This window comes from Hyalella azteca, unplaced genomic scaffold (genome assembly GCF_000764305.2).
Source record: "Hyalella azteca isolate HAZT.00-mixed unplaced genomic scaffold, Hazt_2.0.2 contig17243, whole genome shotgun sequence".
Taxonomy (NCBI): Eukaryota; Metazoa; Arthropoda; class Malacostraca; order Amphipoda; family Hyalellidae; genus Hyalella; species Hyalella azteca.
In genome coordinates, this window is record NW_025947034.1 from 8712 (window position 1) to 35621 (window position 26910).

General features: G+C 39.4%; 1 protein-coding gene across 1 annotated transcript; it reads right to left on the minus strand.

Moving 5' to 3' along the window:
- Positions 1-300: 300 nt before the first annotated feature.
- Positions 301-25603, minus strand: LOC108673722 (outer dynein arm-docking complex subunit 2). Its single transcript, XM_047885182.1, has 13 exons — positions 25439-25603; positions 24736-24891; positions 21955-22035; positions 20415-21207; positions 19947-20053; positions 18605-18708; positions 18121-18367; positions 17414-17565; positions 16541-16685; positions 16094-16285; positions 4999-5108; positions 1541-1652; positions 301-1303 (listed from the first exon to the last, which is right to left on the minus strand). The coding sequence occupies exons 1-13, from the start codon at positions 25601-25603 to the stop codon at positions 1163-1165; spliced, it is 2505 nt and encodes an 834-aa protein (XP_047741138.1). The 3' UTR covers positions 301-1162.
- Positions 25604-26910: the final 1307 nt, after the last annotated feature.

Genomic DNA, 26910 nt, shown 5'->3' on the forward strand with positions numbered 1-26910 from the left:
ATCACACGTTTGCGGGCAATTTGACTATACTCGGGTCGCCTGCCGAAGACCACTACTGCCCTGGATGTAATGGACCATCATGATTCCTGCCTTCCGGAACGCAGCCTTCAACACTTCAAGCAGTACGTATCTAGGCCGTAGGTCGAACCAGCCCTCGGTCGAACGGCCACTTGTCGAAGGACGATAAATTTTGGAACAGAACTATGCTATCTGAAAATACGTCAGGTTAATTTCCTGTGGGCTGATTGATATTATTCAATGGATGTGATCTGTCTGGTGGCTTGCGGCTGATAATGTTAGTCGAGAAGTGTTATAGGCTATGTTTATTGAGGGAAGGTATCATGATAGTCCATTCGAAGCACGGCAGGCGTCCCATTCTCAAAACATCCCTACGCTACTTAGCTGCAGTGATTCTATTCGCAAGACTGCAGCCTAAAAAAACTTATTCCCGGCCGATTTTTGTCAGAGAAAGCTTGGTTTTAGTCAGGCAGAATCATAACAGAGAATTTAAGTTAAAATCCTAACTTCATCAACTTCAAATAGAGTCAAATTTGAGATAATTGCTCGTCAAGTCTAGCTAAATCGGGGCTATAGTGATAATTACCAGAGGCAAAATGATTTCCGTTTACTTAAATGTTAGCGTATAGCATAACACCAAAAGAATAACACAGGTTTGCAAACATAAGCTGATTAGAGTCGTTAAATGTTTACCAAAAAAAACATTCTATACATTCTTAGGCCGCACTCAACGCGCGCTGATGCGCCCGTAACTCCCTACTTATTCGTGCACTGGGGCTGATGTGCCGATTTTGCAGGGTTACCTCAGATGTGCATTCAACCCTTCAAATGACATTAATTCAAAGCATGTTTCGGTTATAATAATAAAGAGTTTCATTGCATTTTGTTGCCTCTAAAATTCTACGCGTATAGATATTTTCAACCATAGCGTCAAATACTTCGCAATGTTTTGCTTCTGATCACAAGACAAGATTCTAATCAACAAATGAAACTTTAATGCTAATATAGCAATAACATTGAATATGCAATCTCGTTTCAGGTAAATCGACGATGGGTTGTCTAAAATTGAAAAAACACCAAATGAGCAGAGGCCCTTATTATACCCTAGCGAAAAAGATATAAGTGAATCAATGCCGGTTAACACTTAACAAGCATTAAAGTCGAAGATGGGGATAACGCCCTTGCCCCGACATCGACGCAGCGCTAGCAGTCTAATGTTACGGAGACAATCAGCTGCCGCCTCTTGAACGACGTCGTCGTCAGAACTCAACATCTCCAGCAGAAGCTCCATTGGGACAGAGAGAGTGAGAAAAAGGGAAAATGCTCAAAATGAGTGAGAAAAGGGAGGGTGATAAGAATGTAATTTTATCACGAACGGAGAAGTACATTATGGTTCGTATAACTGCAGTGAATCCAAGTTATTAAAACATATCCACATTATTGAATGATTCTCAATTTTGCATGTTAGGCCGAAACAATTTATCGATTAATACATTAATTTTTACTGATTTAAGAAACTTACTGGTACTGCACCGCTCTGATGAAGTGTCACGCAGTTTTCGGGCTCAAGAGAGAGACGATGGAGAGCCCGGCAAGTAGGCCGTCTCACTTGGCTTTCGCTCGTCTCCAAGTACCTGAAAGCATGAGGTGGCCAAAGTATGATTCATCTTACCATATTAAATCCTTAATGGAACGATGTTTGAGCAGCAAGTAATTGCTTTTAACTACTGGGCGATTGTCATAGCATTGCATGATATAGCAACATCGGCATTGATTAATAAGCTGAGTTGGGCCTGCTGCCGATACAATGTTCATGTGTTATCTCTTTGGAGATCTGAGAACTAGCTTTTTGACCAGTTATATCTAAAAATGACATTGTAGCTGGGTAGCTACTGGACATCCAACAATTTTTTGAGGAGGTGGGCACTTCAAGTCAAAACATATACGGTATACCTCAGCATTTCTTCATCTTAGTCTGTTTTTGATCACGTGCATATTCGGAACATCAACAATGCCATCAGGGAGTCTGTACCTGAGTGTACCATACTTCGTGACGAAGCGAGAATTATCGTCACATATATGAGCTGCACCACAGTTATTTTTGTTTCTAACTGTGGTCTTTGGTACTGGTACTTATTTCAGATTCTAGTAATTCTTCTGGAATCTCGTATAATTCATGAGTATACATGAAGTCTTCGATGTGGTCGCCAAGCAGACACCGATAATGACTTGAAAGCTTCATAATCGTTAATTTTTTCAAGAGACATGCTCTTTAAGCTTCGAATTATCCTTTTTTGCACCACACGGCGTTTCCGCATTCAAAGTGCAGCGCACGAGAGAGACACATAATACAAAACGTCATCGTTTCTGCATCAAGGTTCTCGCAGGAGCGTCTGATCATCCCCAGCACTTTTTTTGGCTTTAGTAACTTGCGCTTCATTATGTTTAGAAAATTCAAGAAGTCCTTGTCGCCATAAACTCGGCAAATCTTCTCTACTCTTCAACTAATGAAATAGAAAAATAACTAATGGTGCACTATACATCAAAACCTATTCATAAATATGAAATCTATATATTCACACAATTTGTCCACATTCAAATTTATTCACATGGATTTGGGTGGGGGTCGTGGACGTAGAAGCTGTAGAGAGTATGGAAGGACAAGTCCTTTAGGGACACCAGTGGGGAGTTGATGAGAAGGACCCATGTGATTGCCTTCTGAAGATGTTCCTCTGTCTGTGCAGTAGACTTGAAGTGTTTTTGTAAACGACGGGCGGAGATTAAGTTGAATGGATTGGTGTTGTAGTCCAATGAGCCATACCTTATCTAAGGATATGGTCACATTACAGCATACTATGTCTTTATGCTCAGCATATGGAGAGTGTTTCTTGGAATGTGGCTAATTCTGTGTGTGTCCCTCTGTTTCTCCTGAAACCTTAAATTGTTGTCTTGTAAATTGCGTGCTGCGAATGTTGAAGTGTTCGTATGTTCCGTTGTTTAGTATTCTGTCTAAAAGTTTTCCGTGTATATCTGTCAAGAAAACAGGTTCTATGCAGTTATCTGGGGTGAGATGCAGGATGGAAACGCAAAATTTATACTTTACAGAACAATTCAAACAGAGATAACAAACTCTAAAATGAAAATGATTAAGACAGGGAACAAAACTAAGATGATAACTTGCGGAATGGAGATGCAACCGTATAGGGCTGACCTGTTGAAGAATGCCAAATAAATATGAATTGTCAAGCATAGCCAAATATGTTTATTTCAATTAGAAAAGCAAACAATTTAGGTATAACAAACAAAGAATCCTCACTATCTTTCCCTAATTATACCAATGTTTCACGTAGTTCACTTGTTGAGCGCGGGAAAACATCATCTGATTCCCTTTCCGCAATGCTAACAGACGTTAACTACTGTAGGGAAAGAATAGTTGGGCGGAAATATGCCTTTACAATGTCTAACAGTGAAATCGGTTCTTAGTTATGGACTTATTGTTGTGTGCGTTTGGTTTAGGGAGTAAGATAATGATGACGTGTTTTAATGAGTTGAGGACATAGCCAGTGGATATGGAGTGATTGACTATACAAATGTATGTACTCGTATAATAACACGTAATGGATCAAGTGTTTGAGTAGGAGGGCAGCGATGTCTATGAGACCAGGTGTTTTCTGTTTGAACGTTTTAGTGTGCCCTGTAATGTTTTGATGTAGAGTCTACCGGATGGAGTCGGGTAAGGTCGTCGTAATTGTACGAGTGAATGAAGTGTCTGTAATTGTTTACATGATGTTGTATGATGCAGATATGATCAGGGTCAAAATCTTCATTGTCAGTGTGTTTCTGGGTGAATGTCTTACCAGCGCTTGCGGAATTGGTTTCTTTTTGTTCATGTGTGTTGTGCTAGATATTGTTTCTGATGCATGGGACGATTTGTGTTGTGTTGGATCCTAGCATACATTTTAGGGAAAACAGGATTTTTTGGGGGATTCTTTATATTTATTAAGTACTAATGAGGTTCCGCCCTGCATGTGTTTGGTGGTGTCTGCCTGCCCTGTGTAGTTGTAAGCGTAGGGTGATGAGCTGATGATGTGGCGTAGAATGATGAGAAGGTGACGTGATGAATGAGATGAAAGTCGAGGTCGTGATGATGATGATGATGGGGGTTGCTTCGTCTTGCCTCCCGGGATGGGTTCGAAACAGGGACGCCCTCTGCCGGAGGAGGCATGAGGATGAGGGAAGGGGGAGGGAGCGAAAACACAGGTAAATGATGCAGTACAGTTATATATACAGAAATTGGTAGCAACTGAGGTATGAAAATGGATAAGTCACACGTTTTTAGAGACACCTACTTACTTCTGAGAGGCTGCTAAATAATGCTCTTAGAGAGTCCAGGCACCAAGAAATGGAATCACTATTAGCTTCGGGGGAAGGGGAGCACTGTGCGATCAGGCTTATTTCTGGCACAATGTTTTAGCAGTGAATGTAACATGTTAACCTCGGCTGCAATCACTGACGCTCGCTAATTAAGAGACAGGATCGATTGTGATAGGGTAGCATTCTTCCCCGACAAGTGCGATGTAGACTGCAAGCAGTTGCTTCTCCGTATCTATGCTGCTCAACAATAAATTAAGAAGCATAGTTTAATTATTCTTATAAACGGGAGCACTAATGATCCACTATCAAACTCCAGGTTAAAACAAACAGATTTTTTGCAATTGCGATCTAGCGAGCGATCTAGCGAATTGAAACCAGTTTAAATTGAGACTATATCTCTAAGATCAATATTAGGTACTTTTTGAGTGTAGGCCGAAAAGCAATAATTCTACGTTAGTATGAATTTTATCGATAACCGCAAACATGGATCTCAGGTAGATATGTTATACTTGGTGGATAGAGTTTAAAAATAGTCCATGGTTATACAGTTCGGTTCCTTGTATCTTAATTAGTATTAGAACAATAGGCGCCTCTTTTGGTACTCACTGTACTAGTGGAGCGACTGCGCCAGCCCGACCAAACAAGAGTCCAGTGTCACGGGAGATGCAGCAAGCAGCGATGGCTTCGGCCAAGAAGGGCCGGAGGGTGCTATTTTCCTGTCAACGAAAAAATTCTTCACAACGCCACTCATCGGCTGTTGTCAGTATTTTTGTGTGCTAGTGTAAAGTTAACAAGTTTAACAAACATTGTTATGATACTGCAAAATGACCCTCTATCTACTTTATTGTAGCTATAAGAGCAACAAATACTTGGACAAGAGTGCTTCTTTATTTTTAATCAAAATAATGATTAATTCCAAACAGCACTGAAAGCAGTCTGATACATATAGGTTAAGCTGGCAAAAAAAAAAACATTTATATTTCATTACGGATCAATGTTTGCCCGTTTTATTTCATCTAAGAAAGAGAGTACATGTATCGCTATGCCCGCAATTGAACATATTTAACCACGACTTCACATCCAACCACAAATTATTATCATTCGTTATTGCTATATCTGAATTCTTGTACAAAAAATAGAACATAACTGATGTATTAGATCAGGTATATGATCATAATTTGTCGATAATTATATAATTGTAAACGATTCGAGGAATTCCCATGCACCCCGCCTCAATGTTATAGGCTCCTGCACAGATCCCCGAAGAAAATCGATGTTAATAAAGAATGCACAAATTTATTTAAATAGTTAATGGCAATAAGAATTTTAGAAGAAAAAAACGATGATCTAAATAAAATGAGTGAATACGAGAAAAATTTCCCGAAAATGGTAGAGTTAAGATAGTTTTCGATCCAGTTACGTTTCTTTAAACCATTTGTCATAAAATATCAATTCCACGATTGGAAAGTAATTTAAGATCTGCCGGAAATGCAACGTAAGATCTGCAATAATTCCGGTTCAATGTTGAAAGAACTGGTAGAAAGCTCTCTCTTCTGCTGTTGAACTCCACAGAGGTCGGACCTAGAATTGAGGCTGTCTAGCGCACATTATAATCGAAATTCAGACCCACAAATCTGAAAAATTAAAATGTCCCAAAACAATGTGATTAAGGTAGAATCGGAAATTATTTTTGAATGTTTTTTATTCTTGAAATGTTTTTAATCCATCAGAATGTTTTTTAATTCTTGAAAAAAACATTGGACTTTATTTTTTTAACAGCTGGAATGAATATAAATGAACTCGTTCCGCTACGAATTTAGTTCAGTCAAAAGATCGGCAAATAATATGATAAACAATATTATTATACTACCACCAGTTTGTGCATGACTACATAAAACACACTTGAAAGCATGGTTGGTTGCGTCGCAATTAGCAAGAATTCGCTCTAGCTCTTGTACAAACACCGCGTCAACTCTTTCACAGTGAGCCTTTCAAGCAACTAATATCTAAAATATTACAGTGAAAATTAAAACATGTGATCAAAGGGATTAGCCAGAGATGCGTCTATGCGGTGTAACAGACATTTTATAATACAATGCAGGAAGCATTTATTCCAATTCTACGCTCATTGAAGTTTAGCAAGCGGGTAAAATTGCAAGCGTAATCAATTAGCTTGTGCCCAATTTAATTGTCCTCCCAGCAATTATTCTATCCAAAGAATAAACTTTAATGCGCAAGAAAAATCAGAATTTAAAATATCCCGATAAAAGAGTTAAAATAGGCTGAATCAAAAACAAGCCAATATATAGAGTGGAAACATAGCCTGCGCATAAAATAAGGAGGAACCACCAAGCGACGCCTCTGAGAGACGAGGTCATAATGCGGAACTCTTCTTACCAGTGACAAAGTTCATGGTATAGCTACAAAAAAAACTGGCTTCAGAATCCAATAAGACAATAGACAGCTGCCTTTGAGATTCCACAAATGCTAGATTGTCATTAGCAGTAAAAAACGTACTGCGTGAATGAAAGTTAAGGAGGCAAAAAAGTATTCAGCGATTCTGCAAGTAATAATCAAATGACCGCAAAAATATAAGTAGAGAAATAAGGTTTGGACTAGAGTAGAAAACCTGATGTTTGTTTGCTGGTGACTCGACTTTGTAGCTCGGCTGTGGCTTCTCTGCTCGCTGCTGCATCAGCTGCGCTAGCCAGGCATATCGTCAGTGAAATGACAGACAGTGTAGTGTCCATGCACCATATTGCACGCTTCACATTACGACAGGGAATATTGATAGTATTCTAGCCGCTGAACTATTCATTATCCTTCGGTCACAAAGAGGGAAAATATAATGACTTGAAGAAAACTTATTCTGCACGGCTTGTAATTATATCTGATTTTATCTCGATATTATAATTAGAGTCTCTATTTTTTTATTTAACTTTAGACCTGTTTATCAAGACCTCATAAAAATCATTACAGTCGAAAACCAAATGACATACTGAGTTTGCACCAATGCCCTCGAATGTTCAGTTGCTCGAATGTCCTTTATAAAGTTGACTTGTTGGCCTTTGATGTGTCGCGGGTGAACGACAAAATGGAAATTTGGGGAAGTGAGAAATAATCGAGTCCAAAATTTTGAAAATTTAGTTTTTATCCATTTAAAAGGCACCGAAGTGACTCAATAATTCATCTGGCTCTGTTTGAAGCGATCTCCCTAATGATTCGAATTTAGGGCCACGGTTTAGAAGAGTTGGGTTTCATGCTTAACCACATATTGCTCCGAATTCACTACCAAAGCTTCGAAAGGACGTCCTGTACAGACTCCCATCCTATTTATTTCAGGTAGATGGTGTTAAAATTAAGGTGATAAGCTGCGTCCACAAAGTTGTAAATATTACTTTAAATGAAAATTGACCTTACGTCCCCCAGTTTCTGCATGACTGAGACTGACTTGATTGCATGGTTGCTTCTGGATTAGTAAGAGTTCGCTCAAATTCTTGAAAAATAAATTAACATCTGATATTTATTTCTGTGTTGCTATGGAAACTTTTGTTAGAAAAATTATTGTCCATTTCTCTAAATTAACTTCGATAGAATTGTGAAAATACCGCAGAAATTAGTTTCGTACTTTGTTGGGGTCTTTTAAGCCATTGAACTAATCATTGTTGAATTTTTTTTTCTTTTTTTCCAGTAACTAAACTATTTTAACTAAACAAAAACTAGCTAGAAATTACAATTACTAAATCTTACTGTTGTTTTTAAGCTTTCGTGTATCGCAAAGCGACATAATTTACAGGCTTGGGCAAAATTTCCTTAGCATTTGTTCATTTCATTTTGGATTGAACGCTCTCCAAACTTCTATACGCCGCGGCTATAGAATTCGATTCACATTCAATATGCACTGTAAATTTGAATTAATCCGATATATTTTTATTCGGAGTGGGTCTCTTGGGATTTTAGGGTCAACTAAAATAAAAATTAAAAACACTTGTCTAAACGACATTCTAGAACTGTTACTGAGGTTAATAGTAGAAAAACTTTTTATCGTATTTTGCGCTACTTCGAATGCTCGTCTGGAACATTGCCCTGTGAATTGAAAATCTTATTCGTGAAATATTTGTAGAATTATAACTGGCATTAGTGGCATGTGATACTGGTGAATAATGTCATCAATAAAGGTTCCTTTTTCAGGTATATGGATGTTTTTCCTGGCCTGATGCGTTCTTTCCTGGTTAATGAATACAGTTATGCGCGTTAACAGAAGTCGGAATGACGTCGCGGAACTTCTACATCCGTACTTCCGGATGTAGAAACCAGGGCGGGAGATATCGTTCTGGGCCTATACTTTCAAAAAAGTTAAGAGATCGTATGTTCATGAACCAATAATTATTGACGGCCTTTTAAGTAAAATCCACCAAACATGGACAAGAAAAAAGAGCGTAAGTACTTATACGTTCACTTGGTGATTTTTGAAAGTATGGCCCCTAGCTGAACGGATTCCTGCTCAACCGCTCCATTTTGCTGTGCGCCTTTGCGCTGAACAATGTGACGTGACTACGCCAGAGAACGATTACAAATTCCTCAGTTCCATCACTGGTGCTTGTCATTCTAGAAGTCTGACAACTCTGCATATTTTTTGACGGAAAAATTGTTGTATTAACGTTTATAGTTTATATTCACTTAAAATTGTTAATCGAATGGTTTTTATGTTCTTTGAACCGTTTTTCTTCAGTAAATAGTTTTCAATCCCTTTCGTGTGAATCTAACTTTTATTAAATGGAGGTATTATCTTCAGTTTTACCTTATGATGGAGCTGGTCTCCAGAACATTTTTAGTGGTGATATGACGAATTTACTTGACGTTTTCTTTTCTTTTAAATTCTTGATTTTCTTTCAATTCTATAAGGAAGATTTCTTTTCTGATTTGTACATGGTATGGATTAAATAAGAAAAAACTTGGGGGAGGGCTTTTTGCAAACCCAAACGACGGGAAGCCACTTCTACCGTTTTCTATGCAATTCACGTTTTCTTTCATTTTTTAAATTCATAGATGCAAAATTTTCTTCTTTTGCTCTTTTACAAATGTGTACGAAGTTTCACAAACTTCCGTCAGTAAATAGTAAAGTTTCTTTTTTACCTTGATTATTACAGTAAATTTATTTGTTTAAATAAGCCGCTTTCAGTAAAAAAAATTAGTCGGACTCCAAATTTTGGACCGTGTTGTTCATTTTCATAGGTCCTGTCCACAGCGGACAAAGAGGCAGAAATTTTTACGACACACAACTGCACAAGCCCTTCTCAACACGAAAAATTCACATAAAAATGCATTTCTGCAGAAAAAATGCAAGGTTGAAAAATTATTATTGCGTTGCTCTCACGTTGCGATGCAAGGAAATACTTTGTAGAAGAAAGGATAAATATTCTTATTATGAAATAATGACTGCTAACAACCAATTGGAATAGTCATCTTGTCCATAGAGAAATATGACTGGTAAATTTGTAGCTGTTCTTTTAACAGCGGTTATGTTACCCGCTTAAACGTCGCCGACGCATGAAAGTGGTGCCTTAACCTTAAGTGGCTATCTCCTTAAGTGAATTATTATCCAGTTTTTAATTGTAACTAAGTTTAATGACAACACATTTAGAGTTATTTATTTAGTTTATGGTCATGCAATGAAGCGATTACTCGTATGTAATTGGGGATTTAAGGATTACTAAACATTACCAAGTGGAGCAGGGACCAGATGCTACAGTGTCATTATCACCTGGTAAATACATAATACCGGGCACACATAAGAATATTAACTGAACCTGGCAATTCAAATTGCGAATCAGTGATTGACAACAATTAAAGAGCGTTCAATAATAATTACACCAATCATGTTAATTTATATTAAATTAATTCGCCATTTAATTTTTTTAAATTCTAAAACTAACTACGTTTAATTAGACTAAAACCCACCCTGACAGCCAGTCGGGACAGGCAGGTCACGGCACCATAGTCCGTCATGATGGCCAGGTTCCGAGGGTCTACGGCAATTCGAGCAATGGCAGCGCATGCCGCCGACAGCACAGCCTCGCTGGGACTCTCAAGCAGCGCCACGAGCAGCTCTATGCCACCGCCCAGGCTCCGCACTTCCTCGGCCAACCCTGACTGCGGGGCAGCGAACGGCGCACACAATGACTTGACAATGCAAATTTAGCTCAATGTCAGGCCATGTTTGTCGAATGAAAGACTGGAATATGAGAGTATCTTCGAGGCACTATGGAAAGAAGTTTAATGATAACTTAGGAACAACGTAAAAATTTAATTTTTATTCGCTTTATGGGAAGAATTCGCTATAGTTCTTTCGGCGTTGACAAATCGAATAGTGTTAATGGCCCCGGAGCATGTTTAGTAGTCACAGACCGGCTCCTGGTGCAGGCAGGTGCAGATCGCACTGGCGGCTGACGCCTGAATACGCGTGTCGTCGCTCTTGAGATGCGACCACAGGAGACGAAGACCATCTTGCTCCAGCATCGCCGCTAGAGCCTCGCGACTCAGAGCGCAAGACCTGTGTAGTAAACGCTGAGACTCAGGCGCCACTTAATATCTCAATTCTTGAAACCAGTTCTACTTGTCCCACCAAATACCCGCTGCAACATTATTGGTTCAAGCAGTCGTTGTCAGAGCTACATAGCCATTGAGTTTGCTAACTTCGATCAATTCATTAATATTTACATCCGAGGTCAAGCAGTAGCATCCGAGGAATGATGCTGATGCCGCACGTGCAGAACACATTGTAGCAGCTGATCTCATACATTCAATATAGGAATATCTACATTGAAATCAAATCTGCATGGAACACGCGATGGATGCTTTAGTAACTTCGATCGCGTGCCAAATATCTGAAGTAATGTACGATAAATTTATCCTACGAGCGACTGGCCTGCCGATCACACATTGTCAAGAGACTAAGGCAAGCAAAGTTATAATAGTCTAGTTTCAATCCATAATAGTAGATGAGACTAATGTTTTAAAGTAAGTGAATATATTTTTCAAAAATCTCTTTAAATGGTAACGAAGAAATCATTTTTAAGGTAAATGAAGGCACGGTTTTTAGGATTAACTCTGAGTACTAAAGTGACCAAGTGACGAGTTTCAACTCAATTTCGAACTGAGGAGCTCATATACATTTCAAGTACTCGATTGGCGAACTTCAGACATGGGTCATTGAATTTTAATGATTGCGTTCAAAATATACCTACGGCTCGAGGAAACTAGCGTGAGCTGTTTAATAGAGTTCTGTGTAAGTTGAGACTAGAGATGATCGAAGAAAAATAATGTTTATATAATATGTCCGTGAATGAAAAACCTCCATGTTCTATGAAAAATATCACGTAACATCTCCTGCGAAACTCCTCGTTTTGCGAAACGATTCACGCAATGTAAGCAGTGCTCGAAGCACCAAGTGGCAATGCACAACCCTGCAGAGATTATTTATAATTTTATATCATTAGACGATAAAGTTCATCTCATGGTAGAACTTGAATCTTTAGATGATAAAGTACAGCTCATGGTAGAACTTGAATCTTTAGATGATAAAGTACAGCTCATGGTAGAACTTGAATCTTTAGATGATAAAGTACAGCTCATGGTAGAACTTGAATCTTTAGATGATAAAGTACAGCTCATGGTAGAACTTGAATCTTTAGATGATAAAGTACAGCTCATGGTAGAACTTGAATCTTTAGATGATAAAGTACAGCTCATGGTAGAACTTGAATCTTTAGATGATAAAGTACAGCTCATGGTAGAACTTGAATCTTTAGATGATAAAGTACAGCTCATGGTAGAACTTGAATCTTTAGATGATAAAGTACAGCTCATGGTAGAACTTGAATCTTTAGATGATAAAGTACAGCTCATGGTAGAACTTGAAGTGCTGACCTTGGCGAGGGCCTGCGCTGCGAGGCACTGGAGACGAGGGGACGAGTGTAGCAGGAAGCCCACGAGGGAGGAAGTCAGGCCTGATCTATCCGACGCTTCTCGGTATACCGGCTTAAATGGGTATGGAAAAACGCTTATTATCAAACTTTATCCTTAAATGCATATTTTCTTGAGTTTAAATTTATTCACATCAAATCGATAAAACAGGGTTGAAATTGCAAAAACAAATCCCATGCAATTTGAGATTAAATTAATTTAATTTGGATTTCCTGAATTTGGAATTATAATGGTTATGCCGTGGTTATATAATGGTGATATGGTTATAAATATTATAATGGTTATATAGCACCGTGGTTATCTGACGAAAGTATATGATACAGTATGGAGATTGTAGAGAGATTTACCTCGACTAGACACTGCTCGAGGCAGCCAATAACAGCTTGCTGCAACACTGCGCTGTTGTACTGCAGCAGCTGTGGCAGAGTTGTGAGCACGCCGGCTCTGAATAACTCTGCCCTGCCCTGAGCAGCGCCGCTCAGCGCCCACACTGCGCGGGCCGCCGCCTCGACAGCCGTAAGGACCATGGCCGCCGCAGACACCACGCCGCCCGCCGCCGTCACGCCGCCACCCACCCCTGTCGAGCTCGTCGGCTCCAGCCTTAGCAGCTCCACCTGAGTGATCCATTTATCAGTGCTATTCAGCTCAATTTTTGCCGGCTTCTGTTTCATTTTTCATTTATTATTATTCTGTTGTATTTGTTCAGTGCTCTGTGCCTTCTTGGACTACCTGATTTATGTACAGTCTCGTACCCGTGAGTGTCGCTAGAATATTATGACTGTTGATTCTTCTATGAAGAGAAATCATTGGTCTGCCGATTCTCAAGAAATAGGTCAAATAGCACCCCAGATCATCACAGATCCCCCGCCATGTTTTGCATCTGGGTTTTAAAAACTTGAAATTACACCAGATTTAGTTCTGCTAAGCTTGCTTAGATCAGCAGCTGCCAAGTTAAGCTCAACCTTTACTGACAATTACGCTGACGGCGCCGCTCCTGATGACGACGCTACGCGCGCCGGGCAGACGGCAGACCTTTGCCAGAACCGAAGCTGCAAGACCTCGCACCTGCACCTCCCGATGCTGCACCAGCTGTTGCAACGCCTGCACAAAAATAAAGAGCATTTGTGTCTCTGATGTCGAGTGCCATCTTACGGGGCTCACAGTTACGTAGATCTTCGTAACTGTGGGACCGTTTGCATCATCCACTACAGCACGCATTTAGTCAACCATCGCACAACATTGTCCAATACAGCTTTTCACACTCGTATCCACTATTTCTCAGCCGTGAATATATATATCATTTACTGCTGTACCACGCAAATATATCGTATACTTCTGCTCATGTCAGAGGCGGTTATCCATCGTGCATGGCCTGGGACGGCTACATCCCGAAGAAATACTAAGGAATAAGGAATGCTTAATCTGCTTGTTCCAGCCCACGTGTGACATCTGCTATTTCACCGCACACATGTGGCATCTGCTGTTTCACCGTATACATGTGGCATCTTCTATTTCACCGCATACATGTGGCATCTGCTGTTCCACCGCACACATGTGGCATCTGCTGTTCCACCGCACACATGTGGCATCTGCTGTTCCACCGCACACATGTGGCATCTGCTGTTCCATCGCACACATGTGGCATCTGCTGTTCCACCGCACACATGTGGCATCTGCTGTTTCACCGCACACATGTGGCATATGCTGTTTCACCGCACACATGTAGCATCTGCTTTTTCACCGTGCACAATATGTTCAAATTACTTCACATTTTGAAGGTACTTGATTGGTACATCTCATCTAGTAGAGCTCCATTACCCAGCAGTCAAGCGTGTTACGTCTTTTTTCTGCGAATGCAACGTAGGTGAAGTTCGCGAATTTATGGTACCATCAAATTCAAAGTCTTCATACATCTCCCAAAAGTTTATGAATTTTCAGCCCCTTCAGAAAATGCATCATTTTCTGTTTGTTATGATGCCAATTCAGATCGTGTTTATTACGGAAGTAGAATCATGAATGACACACTTTGGGACGTTTTTATGTTGGAAATATACGTCCCTCAATATTGTCAAATTGCCTTTTATTTTATTGCAATTTTAAAGATCCAGATGCCGTCATATTAAATCTGATTACCCAATCGTATTTAAGTGGCATATAAGTAGAAGAACTGGCCAAAATTACACAATGTGCTGTGTCGTTGTTATGTTTTCTGACATGTATTTTGGTCAGCAGCCTCCGAAATCAATCGGGTGCGTGATAGACGGTTAGTTTTTAGATCTACATATTAGCTTATCATCATTCCCGAGTTTGAATTCGCTAAATGTACTATATCATGTAAGACAATTCAAATTCAAATAATAATAGTTCGCCACTCACCCAATTCACTACCAAAGCTTCGAAAGGACGTCCTGTACAGACTCCCATCCTATTTATTTCAGGTAGATGGTGTTAAAATTAAGGTGATAAGCTGCGTCTACAAATTTGTAAATATTACTTTTTACGAAAATATTACTTTATACGAAAATTTTATTTGTCAATATTACTTTATACGAAAATTTACCTTACGTCGTCCAGTTTCTGCATGACCGAGACTGATTTGATTGCATGGTTGCTTCTCGATTAGCAAGAGTTAGTTTCCCATTCGAAATGGGATTCCTGTGATTTTAAGGTCTACTAAAATAAAAAAAAAAAACACTTGTCTAAACGACATGCTGGAACTGTTACTGAGGATAATAATAGAAAAACCATTTATTGTATTTTGCACTGATTTGATAGATCGTCTGATAAATGTCCTGTGCATTGAAAATCTTATTCATGAAATGCGAAGAACGATTTCAAAGTCCTCAATTCCATTACTGCTTCTTTTCATTAAAGAAGTTTGACATCTCTTCATATTTTTGAAGGAAAATTGTTGTATTAACGTTTATAGTCTATATTCACTTAAAATTTTTAAGCAAATGGTTTTTATGTTCATTGAACCGTTTTTTCCGTGCTTAGTTTTTAATTTCTTTCGTGTGAATTTGACCTTTCTCAATTGAATGTACCAGTATTCTCTACAATTTTAACTTATGATGGAGCTGGTCTCCGAAACAAACTATTCCTACAAAACCCAAAAAAATCGGACAAAAAAATGCTTTTATACAGAAAAATTGTAAGGTTGAAAAAAAAATTATTTGCGATGCAATGAAATAATTTGCTAATATCCAATTGGAATAGTCATCTTGTCCATAGAGAAATATGACTGGTAAATTTGTAGCTGTTCTTTTAACAGCGGTTATGTTACCCGCTTAAACGTCGCCGACGCATGAAAGTGGTGCCTTAACCTTAAGTGGCTATCTCCTTAAGTGAATTATTATCCAGTTTTTAATTGTAACTAAGTTTAATGACAACACATTTAGAGTTATTTATTTAGTTTATGGTCATGCAATGAAGCGATTACTCGTATGTAATTGGGGATTTAAGGATTACTAAACATTACCAAGTGGAGCAGGGACCAGATGCTACAGTGTCATTATCACCTGGTAAATACATAATACCGGGCACACATAAGAATATTAACTGAACCTGGCAATTCAAATTGCGAATCAGTGATTGACAACAATTAAAGAGCGTTCAATAATAATTACACCAATCATGTTAATTTATATTAAATTAATTCGCCATTTAATGTCTTTATATTTTAGAACTAACTACGTTTAATTAGACTAAAACCCACCCTGACAGCCAGTCGGGACAGGCAGGTCACGGCACCATAGTCCGTCATGATGGCCAGGTTCCGAGGGTCTACGGCAATTCGAGCAATGGCAGCGCATGCCGCCGACAGCACAGCCTCGCTGGGACTCTCAAGCAGCGCCACGAGCAGCTCTATGCCACCGCCCAGGCTCCGCACTTCCTCGGCCAACCCCGACTGCGGGGCAGCGAACGGCGCACACAATGACTTGACAATGCAAATTTAGCTCAATGTCAGGCCATGTTTGTCGAATGAAAGACTGGAATATGAGAGTATCTTCGAGGCACTATGGAAAGAAGTTTAATGATAACTTAGGAACAACGTAAAAATTTAATTTTTATTCGCTTTATGGGAAGAATTCGCTATAGTTCTTTCGGCGTTGACAAATCGAATAGTGTTAATGGCCCCGGAGCATGTTTAGTAGTCACAGACCGGCTCCTGGTGCAGACAGGTGCAGATCGCACTGGCGGCTGACGCCTGAATACGCGTGTCGTCGCTCTTGAGATGCGACCACAGGAGACGAAGACCATCTTGCTCCAGCATCGCCGCTAGAGCCTCACGACTCAGAGCGCAGGACCTGTGTAATAAACGCCGAGACTCAGTCGCCACGTAATATCTTAATTCTTGAAACCAGTTCAACTTGTCCCACCAAATACCCGCTTCAGTGTTATTGGTTCAAGCAGTCGTAATCAGTGCTACATAGCCATTGAGTTTGCTATCTTCGATCAATTCATTAATTTTTACATCATCCCCACTCTGATCGTCTCGAGTATGATCAAAATGCAACAAACAAAAATGCGTTTATATAACAAGCGCTTTATGAAAGTTTTGCTATTTATCCCTTACGCTTCTGTGTTGATGTACTTCTCTACTGCTGAGATCCATGGTATCATATACAGGAAATTTACTTAGCTCGTTCATCATAATTAAACTCGTCTTTGAGACTCAGGCCCTCATCAGAGCTTTGCGTGCTGGATAACACAATGTGACCACTCCCATCCGTATCATGCCGGTCACGCTGTAGCATCCGAGGTATGTTGCTGATGCCGCACGTGCAGAACGCATTCTAGCAGCTGTCTCATACATTCAATATAATAATATCTACATTGAAATAAAATCTGCATGGTACCCGCGATGAACGCTTTAGTAACTTCGATCGCGAGCCAAATATCTGAAGTAATGTACGATAAATTTATCCTACGAGCGACTACACATTGTCAAGAGACTAAGGCAAGCAAAGTTATATAGAGATTAGTTATATAAGAGTTATATAAGAGTTATATAAGAGAATAGAAAAACTTCCACCTGAGTGCCCTAGTGACGTTGAGCAGTAGATGAGGAGCTGTACGCCGAAGTAGCAGCACCAGCTTACGCACTCCGTCACCTGACACCAGCTGCTCACAACATTCCGGTACCACAGACGCCTCCGCCAGCACCCCTGCCGCCTGACTAACCACCTGAATATAATACCAATTTTATTCGTGATTAGTCCTTCGCCCACGAAAACTATTCAAACATTGCGATATTCCCGCCACAAAGATTGTTCTTTATCATAAACAAAGCAAAACTTGGTACACCAACTTTTCGGCAACCACGACGAGAACAAAAAAAACTCAGATAACTATGACTACAACCTCAGCATGGAATTCATAGATGAAAACAATATGTGACGGTCATCACAATGACTACAGGTACTGCAGATAGATGAAGAAAACCCCTAGAAATACTCGGGGCCATAATGTAGAAGTAGGTGACATATAGAAATCACAATATATGGGGTATGGCGGTCAAATATACAATTGAATGCTAGGAACAGAAGCACAGAAAGAATAAAGTCCCTAAATCCTGGAGATATAAACTTACTGTTAGGTAACACCTGTTCCAATCGGCTGTAGGTCGTTCAAGTAATAAACAAAATGAACCACTACTATTGCCATGATTGGCCGATGACCAGAGATGACTACATTTACCAATTAACATGAAATGTGAGCAAAAATTGATGTAAGTTTCACCTTCTCGCTTGGATGATCCAGTAGGGAGACTAATACAGGAATGGCTTCGAGACTGTACAGAGCTTGCACATGTTGAGGTGAGCAGACCACATGCCAGAGCGTTGCCGTGATGGCTTCCAACAAGTCGCTGGGCTTCAGGTACCCTCCTTCTTCGGCAAGTGCTTCCTCCCGCGCTCTGAGTTCGGCTTCAGACAAACCAATCTCATCGATATCAACCTCCCCGTCATTAGAATCGCCGCTGCCGTCTCTGTCACAGTCATTACTACATCATGGCAAAATAAAGGGTTGAATTTGTAGTAGTATACTGTATACAGTATGTGAAACACTAGTTAGAATATTATGAAAATATTATAATGGCGAATTGCGGAGAGTGCTCTCCTGTCTCTGCATTATGTTAATACCAATATGTGTCTCATGTTACCATAATATATAACCAATATGTGCCTTTTTAGCTAAAGGGATTAAAAATTAATTTGTAACTTACCCCCGTATGTCCTTTATGGCTAATGTGATGCTGGCTCTACTTCCAAGCGCTGCTGTCTTCTGTACCTGTTGTCCTTCCAAAGCATCACTGTTTCCTCCCTCATCCTGCCAACAACGACCACGGATGAAATGGAAATCTCCATGTTGGCACCATCAAATTTATCTTTATAAATACCGAAAACGCAACTATAGCACTGTGTAGAGTTGAAGAACAACAAATACATAGTCAGCGCGGGTGGTGAGTATTCACATTCACCAGGCAGCATAAGCCAGACAGCCACAGAATGGATGCGGTAGGATTTTTCAATTGCTTTCTAAAATAGATGACAGCACGTATGTACGTCTCGTCGTTGCAAGCAAGTTTGGTGACCAGCATAAGACCGAGGACAGTATTCTGAAGACACCCGCTGAAACCGATTTGCACTGGAGCGAAGATTACGGAGATTACAACAGCAGATGACGACTCTGAAGAATCGACGACGACATGACCTTCTTCAGAGAATCTTCTGTCAACTCTCGCCGTAGTATAAGGTGACGCTAAGCCAAGGAGTCACGAAGATCCCGCGAGGCCGTATTTTCTTATTTATTCTTATAGGAGCACTGGAAACTAGTCCATAAAGCCCTTGCCTAAACTGGGTTTAATTGGTACCTAACTGTTTAACAGCTCTGAAAGTGAAAACCAGTAAAACGTGGTAAAGGGAACAGTGAAAATTCCCCGCGAGGCCGTCGATTAACAATAACTAATGCAGAACAAGTTATGGAGAAGTCAATCAGCCCTTAGTGTCCGGTGTCTCCGTCCTAAACCCGGTGATATATCAGTTAGGGTAAACTCAAGTTAGGCAGTTCATTCATTTCTGTAGAGGCGGGTATTTTAGCAGAGATTGACCAGTGTGTGTCAGTCATCTATTGACCATAACTCTGTCCAATTCCTGTGTTTAGATCTGCGTCTGAGTTATTATTTTAGTGTTAATCCGTGCTATTTACGATAACTCAATTCTGTACTTGGGCCTGTGTCGGATTTTCTAATATAGGTCGTGTTAAATATTTGTTATCATTCTTCATCCTTGTTAACTTCGTTATTGCCGGGTCGAGAGCCTTTACGTGTCACTACAGCTTCTACGGCCTGAAAAACCTGACAAATAAATCTATCGGGTTAATCTAGAGAGAAATATCGAAATAATAAACTTCATCTCGCTCAGCGCCCTAAACTTAGTAAACATATGTTATCATTAGGTTAATGTAGTTGTCATTATTCTAAACTTTTGCCTCTGAAAGCGAAAATAGCAGAATTTAGATTAATTATTAATGGCATGATGATAGCAACTGTAATATGAGCAGATTACCTTGGTACTGTGCAGCAGCGTTGCCTCAGGTAGCAGAGAAGCAGTGGCAGCTGCAGTTGGATGCAGTGACTGCTTGCGCTGCAGTTTATGCGGCAGGAAGGTTGACGCTTCTTTGAAAAGCAGCATCACCAATATCTCCAGATGGGTGTAGCGGTAGCGGTAGCGCCCGCTACATTTAGAGCATGTAGCGGTAGCGGTAGCGCCGCTACATTTTCAAGTAGCGCTGCCCAGCTCTGAATATATGTAGAGTCCTGTGAAAGTTGAGGCTAGAGGTGATCGAAGAAAAATATTGTTATATAATATGTCCGTGAATGAAAAACCTCCATCTTCTATGAAAAATATTACGTGACAGGGCCGGCGAAAATCCTCGTTTTGTGAAAGGATTCACGCAATGGAAGCAGTGCTCGATGCACCAAGTGGCAATGCACAACGGGCAGAGATTATTTATATCTTTAGATGATAAAGTACAGCTCATGGTAGAACTTGAATCTTTAGATGATAAAGTACAGCTCATGGAAGAACTTGAATCTTTAGATGATAAAGTACAGCTCATGGTAGAACTTGAATCTTTAGATGATAAAGTACAGCTCATGGTAGAACTTGAATCTTTAGATGATAAAGTACAGCTCATGGTAGAACTTGAATCTTTAGATGATAAAGTACAGCTCATGGTAGAACTTGAATCTTTAGATGATAAAGTACAGCTCATGGTAGAACTTGAATCTTTAGATGATAAAGTACAGCTCATGGTAGAACTTGAATCTTTAGATGATAAAGTACAGCTCATGGTAGAACTTGAATCTTTAGATGATAAAGTACAGCTCATGGTAGAACTTGAATCTTTAGATGATAAAGTACAGCTCATGGTAGAACTTGAATCTTTAGATGATAAAGTACAGCTCATGGTAGAACTTGAATCTTTAGATGATAAAGTACAGCTCATGGTAGAACTTGAATCTTTAGATGATAAAGTACAGCTCATGGTAGAACTTGAATCTTTAGATGATAAAGTACAGCTCATGGTAGAACTTGAATCTTTAGATGATAAAGTACAGCTCATGGTAGAACTTGAATCTTTAGATGATAAAGTACAGCTCATGGTAGAACTTGAATCTTTAGATGATAAAGTACAGCTCATGGTAGAACTTGAATCTTTAGATGATAAAGTACAGCTCATGGTAGAACTTGAANACATGTGGCATCTGCTGTTCCACCGCACACATGTGGCATCTGCTGTTCCACCGCCCACATGTGGCATCTGCTGTTCCACCGCACACATGTGGCATCTGCTGTTCCACCGCACACATGTGGCATCTGCTTTTTCACCGCATCCAGTAAGTACAAATTACTTCACATTTAAAAACTACTTGATTGTTAGGTACATCGCATCTAGTTGAGCTCTATTACATAGCAGTTAAGCATTTTACTTCTTTTTTTTGCGAATTAAACGTAGTTAAAATTCAAAAATTCATGGTACCATAAAATTCAAAGACCTCCATACATCTCCCATAAATTTAAGAATTTTCAGATCCATCAGAAAATGCCGCAGTCACATATGAGCAGAATAACTGGCCAAAATTACACGATGTGCTGTGTCGTTATGTTTTTTCGACATATTCTGGTGAGCATCGCCCGAATTCGATCGGGTGCGTGGATTGGTTGTCAAATTAACGAGGCCCCCACTAATTAAGAAGTACTCAGATCAGAAGACATTTTTTTTAATTAAAGAGGAACTTCTAGATCTACGTATTATCTTATGATAATTCCCGTGTTTGAATTCGATAAATGTACTATATCATGTACTGCAATTCAAATTCAAATAATAATAGTTCGCCACTCACCCCACTGATTTTATATGTTATTATATATATTTTATTAGTTGTTTTTATTATTATCTATTATTTTAGGTATTTTTATATATGATAGGGTCTGATTTCTACACATACCGGTATGCTTTTAAAATGATTATAAAAAAATGGATCACATTTACAGTACAAATGCAACTTACCTGCAAGCCTCCAAGATGGTAAACAGCGTGTCGAAAAGCAGGGTGACGACAGCCGGTTTCTATAACTTGCAGTGATCCCACCTGAAACAAAACATTATAAACTCAAAATTATTATTTATCTTAGCAGAATGGCACATGTTATCAGCCATACGTCCGATTTGTATAATTCGACATGCGCATTTTTGGAACGAAGTTGTTCAGGAATCAGGAATACAACTCTGCCGGTAATCCAAGTGAAGCTTGGATCGAAGATCCCAATTTCGGTTCAGAGTTAGTTCAGCAATGCATCCACCGCAAACGCACCTACGTAACCTGGCCTCGTCACGAGATGCAAATCGAATCACTAGTAAACTTCTAAACATTTACTTGAATAGAAAACGAAATGAAGGAAAACTAGAAAGAAGACGGGTTGTAGGTGTCCTGGATCAGCAGATGTCGTACGGGGTCCCTGATATGCAAGGTTCCAACAGGATGCAAGGTTCCACCGGGTGCAGTGCAAAGCAATGATTGGATCCAATTCTCTGTTCCAGCTGAACAATAATTACTTGTGCATAATCCTTCACACAATGTGATTACACAATGAGCTTTTGTAATCACATTTTATGCCAACAGACGTACCTGCTGGGTCAAGCCAAGCCGATTATTAAGCCAGTTCAATGCTCATTCATCGGGTAGATTTTGTATTGGCTTGAACTAAGATTATTCACTCATTATAGGCAAAGAGTACATCCATAAGTACATCCACTAGTACATCCAAGAGTACATCCTGCTTTCCCTTGCCACTTTGTGTTACTGTGAACTAGGCTTCTCACCTGTAGCGTCTCTTCCAGATCAATATGCAGATCCAAGTTCAATGATATGAGTGTTCGCTACCTTGCATCAACCCGATTCTGAGAAGGAGCGCAGTGCTAGACTGTCTTTAATTGTTGTCATTACTTTTGTTGAAATTCCTGTGTTGGTTTCCTTCTCAGGGATCCTAAAGAAAACAGTTATTTACTAATTGAGTTTACTTTCCGTTGTACGTGCAAGCGTTTGAGGGGAATGGGTAAAAAACATTTTATCCTGCTTATATATTTATTTGGTGCTATTTATTCCTATTTTTTAAGATAACTTGGTGCGCTGTGAAAAATCTATGAAGTTGGAGACTAATATCATAATATATCAGCATTATTGTTTGAGTCACATGGACAGGTGGAGCGTGAAAATTCTCACTAGTCTATAGAAGGTGATGCACGAAAAAGATGATGAACCATTGCCCTACATCACATAATCCACTGCATTATCCTAACCTTATTATACTATCCACATGTTATGCGTGTTACAGATCACTCGCCACGCGTACAGTATATTAGTTGCATGTGGATTAGGCCAATTTCCACTGTTCACTATTTTTCCGATTTTTTCAATCTATTTTTTGCTATGTTAATTTCTGACCATAGTCAAAATAACCTATCTATTTATTTCACCAATATGAGTGATTACGCGATCAAATCGGAGACTTAGGGGGTATCTTACTTAATTGAGCCGTGAAGTTTGGTATCGTTCGTTTGAAACTACGTGCAGAAATCTAAAAAATATAATTCAGTACTCACTGCAGTGAGTGACAGAGAGCGCATTTTCTCATCAACGAAAACGTGACGTCACGGACGGACAGACAGACGGACGGACAGACGGACATGGCGAGCACAATAGTGCATTTTTTTCATAAATGAGAAAATGCGCTGCAAATCGGTTGACATATGATACATATTCTCGCAATTATCATTACATGGAATGACAAATGAATCTGACTTTCAAGACACTTATTTGGTGTGAGCAAAACTTGCTTTGAAACGATCTAATTTTAATAACTACTAAACAGCTTTCAAAATCCTTAATCCACAACGCAATCAACAACAAGCATTATTGAAATGACGGTTGCAGTGTTGATTAGCTATCAACATCAAATCGATGTTGGGAATTGTCCGATTTTCAATCCAGGAGAAGAGATACGACCGTAATTCTACATTGACACAACACGATTTTGAGTATTGTTGATTAAATTTACTTTTTGTTCGAAGTACGCAATCAGATGAAATCCATATTGTTACGATATAAATTAATTCAAACTTTAAACTACCGTCATTACAACAACGTTGACGTGTCTTTAGAACGAATCTCGTCATCCGACGTTAGTTCTTCGGTCAGAAACCCTTAAGGTTTCATTTCAACAATATAGAGGATAAAGGTTCAATTTGTATCTGTATATGGAAGTAATTTATATGTTGTAGTGTAATAGGTTTTAGGATGTTTGTTATGTCATTTTAATTTTCAATCACCATTGATATTACCTTGAGTAGAAGTGCATTTTATTTGTCATTAATAATTGTTTCTAGAAACGGCACCCAAGTGGTCTTCCCGGCACTACCGCTGCACTCCTGCGGCATACAGACGATTGGATGCAGCCGTAGTAAATGCTAGTACTTATTTTTATGTTGGAGAGCCATTCCTGAAGCTGTACTGGAGTGAACTGAATTAAAATTTATCAAGCCTTGTGCACAGCATCACGGTGACCAACAGCTGTCTAACAATAAACTCCCGATTATGGTAGTGCTATACGATCCTGCGCAAACTTAGAAGTAACTCAACAAATTAAGTCATCCATATATGTACTTATGTTCTGATATTTTTCATGTTATTGTTACCAATAAAATAGTTGAGCAAGAAATAGTCTCTTACAAACGTGGATAATTACATTTTGTTATTGAAACTGCAGGCTCAGAATATACACATGACACTCACCACACACTTGAGACTACAGGTACGCAGAATGTTGAGGAGGACGCTCACTCCACCCGACCGTTGCAGTGCGGCCTGTATGACGTCCTGCGTCAGCGGCAACTCCTTGAGCCCAACAAGCGCCAGCAGCGAGCAGGTCTCATCTCCCACCTTCAGGTACTGCCCAGTTAAAATTTCGTCAACGGCAGCAGCCACTGTCTGTATATCGCTATTTGCAGTCGTCATTTTACGTCTAGTCTCTTTGAGGCCAAACAGAACGTCTGTCCTCGATAGCTAAACTCGCATCTTGTGGTTTTTCATCATCTTCGCGCATCTTGCAGTTGAGTTGTATGGTTCAATAAATGGCGTATTTCCCAAACACAGAGCTTTTAAACGTTTTTTTTTGTTATATAGGGGATTTTTTAAGCTGCTGTCAATAAGCTATAATGAATGTTAGCATCATTACTTGTATGGCGATTTGTTTACACTTCAACCGGTAAACGCGATGCTCAATATGTCCCTTCAGGCACGAACGGTGAGATAAAGATTCTAAGTTAGAACCGCGCGACGTGTTTTTCTTCATCAACTCAATGTTCATTCGATCGATTCATGTCAGCTAATCAGGGTGGTTCTGTTTCCTTGAGTCTCCCATAACTCATGACCAGCTTGTGTGCTATGCACATTGAACACCGTTATTAATAACACTAATCTTAGACTGTGACTGCACCTTGACCAGCTTATGCACCAGCCAGTATTGTGGCTGCTGCTCGGCGGCTTGCAGGTCGACGTGATGAAGATCTTCTTCGTCCCCAAGCTCGTGCTCCCCTTCATTGGCCGCCACCTCCTCATCCCAGTCGAGTGGGACGTAGCTTCCCTCGGTCTCTCCGTGCATCATCAACCTCAATACAGTAAGAAGTGGCCGGCAAAAAATTAAATTTACAATCTTAATGAACGTAATGGATCGCATTCTCTTCGTGCATCCTCAACTTTTGAGGGATTTTACCAATATATATTTTTGCTGGATTTACCAATAAATAATTTATTTTATGATCCTGATCCATGCAAATATTCTCCTAGTGCAGCGCTTATTACACTATATTATAGTTACATTTAATTAGTAAATTATTAATTAAATTTTATATCTACATGTCCTTAGCTAGCCTCAGTCGGCTCGTGCATGACTAACTTCAAGATTTTTCGCTCGGGCACTCATATTATTAACTAACTCAATGATATCGATCCACCTCATCAGCCTCATTATCTGTGGGCAAGTTACCTAATCTAAATTTATCCGAAAATTATTATTAATATGTCTAATACCTGTAACGGTTTTAAAAAATTGAAAAAGTTTCTTTCTCACCAACGCATACAGCTTGGGTTATTTCATTGCTTGCAAAAAAGTTTTTGGAAATTACGTTCTTCCAACAGCCCTCCCCTATTATAAGAGTAAATGTATTCTCAGATTGTTATTCAATGAAGGTTTTGTTAGAGACAAGAATGTTATTCCCAGAGACAGTTCACTTATAGTTTTCTCCATATTCGGTGGAGCTGGAATAGGAGGTTTCTTTAGGACATTTTATTATAATGTTACTTATAAATCATTACCCAAACGCTTAAAATGTTTAATTTTTGGAATGACACAAGTCCAGAGAAGAAAAAACGTACTCACTAAAACTTATAATTACTCTTCAATTAATTTAAAAGTCTCTATATATATACATTCATTATTTTGTCAATTGATGGCTAGATCGAGAGTCGTCCTTGATGATGAGGGCTGAAGCCATGTCCAGCCTGGTAGCGTATAGGGCTACCATGACTTTGGCTAAAAGCATTTTGCCGTTGCACGAGCATGAAATGCGATTGCCGATACATTCTTAAATGCAATTTGATTCTGCTAGCCTGCTGCATGAATGGAGTAGAAATTCTCCACTTGGGCATTATCTATGAAATCGCTTCACACTAGTTATAGAAATGCACTAGTTTGAGCGTCCGAAAAAAGTTTTGATCAAATACTTCGTCTTTTTTTCCTGTTCAGTTATCTTCAATTATAAGCACTCTTCTTTGTACCCGATGATTTGCATGATACATACGGTTTGCATTGCTCAAACAAATACCCAATTTTTGACTGGTCATCTCGATATTGAATTTGTAAAATATATCTTTAAAATCTATGCCTAAAGCATGGTACAATGTGCGGGC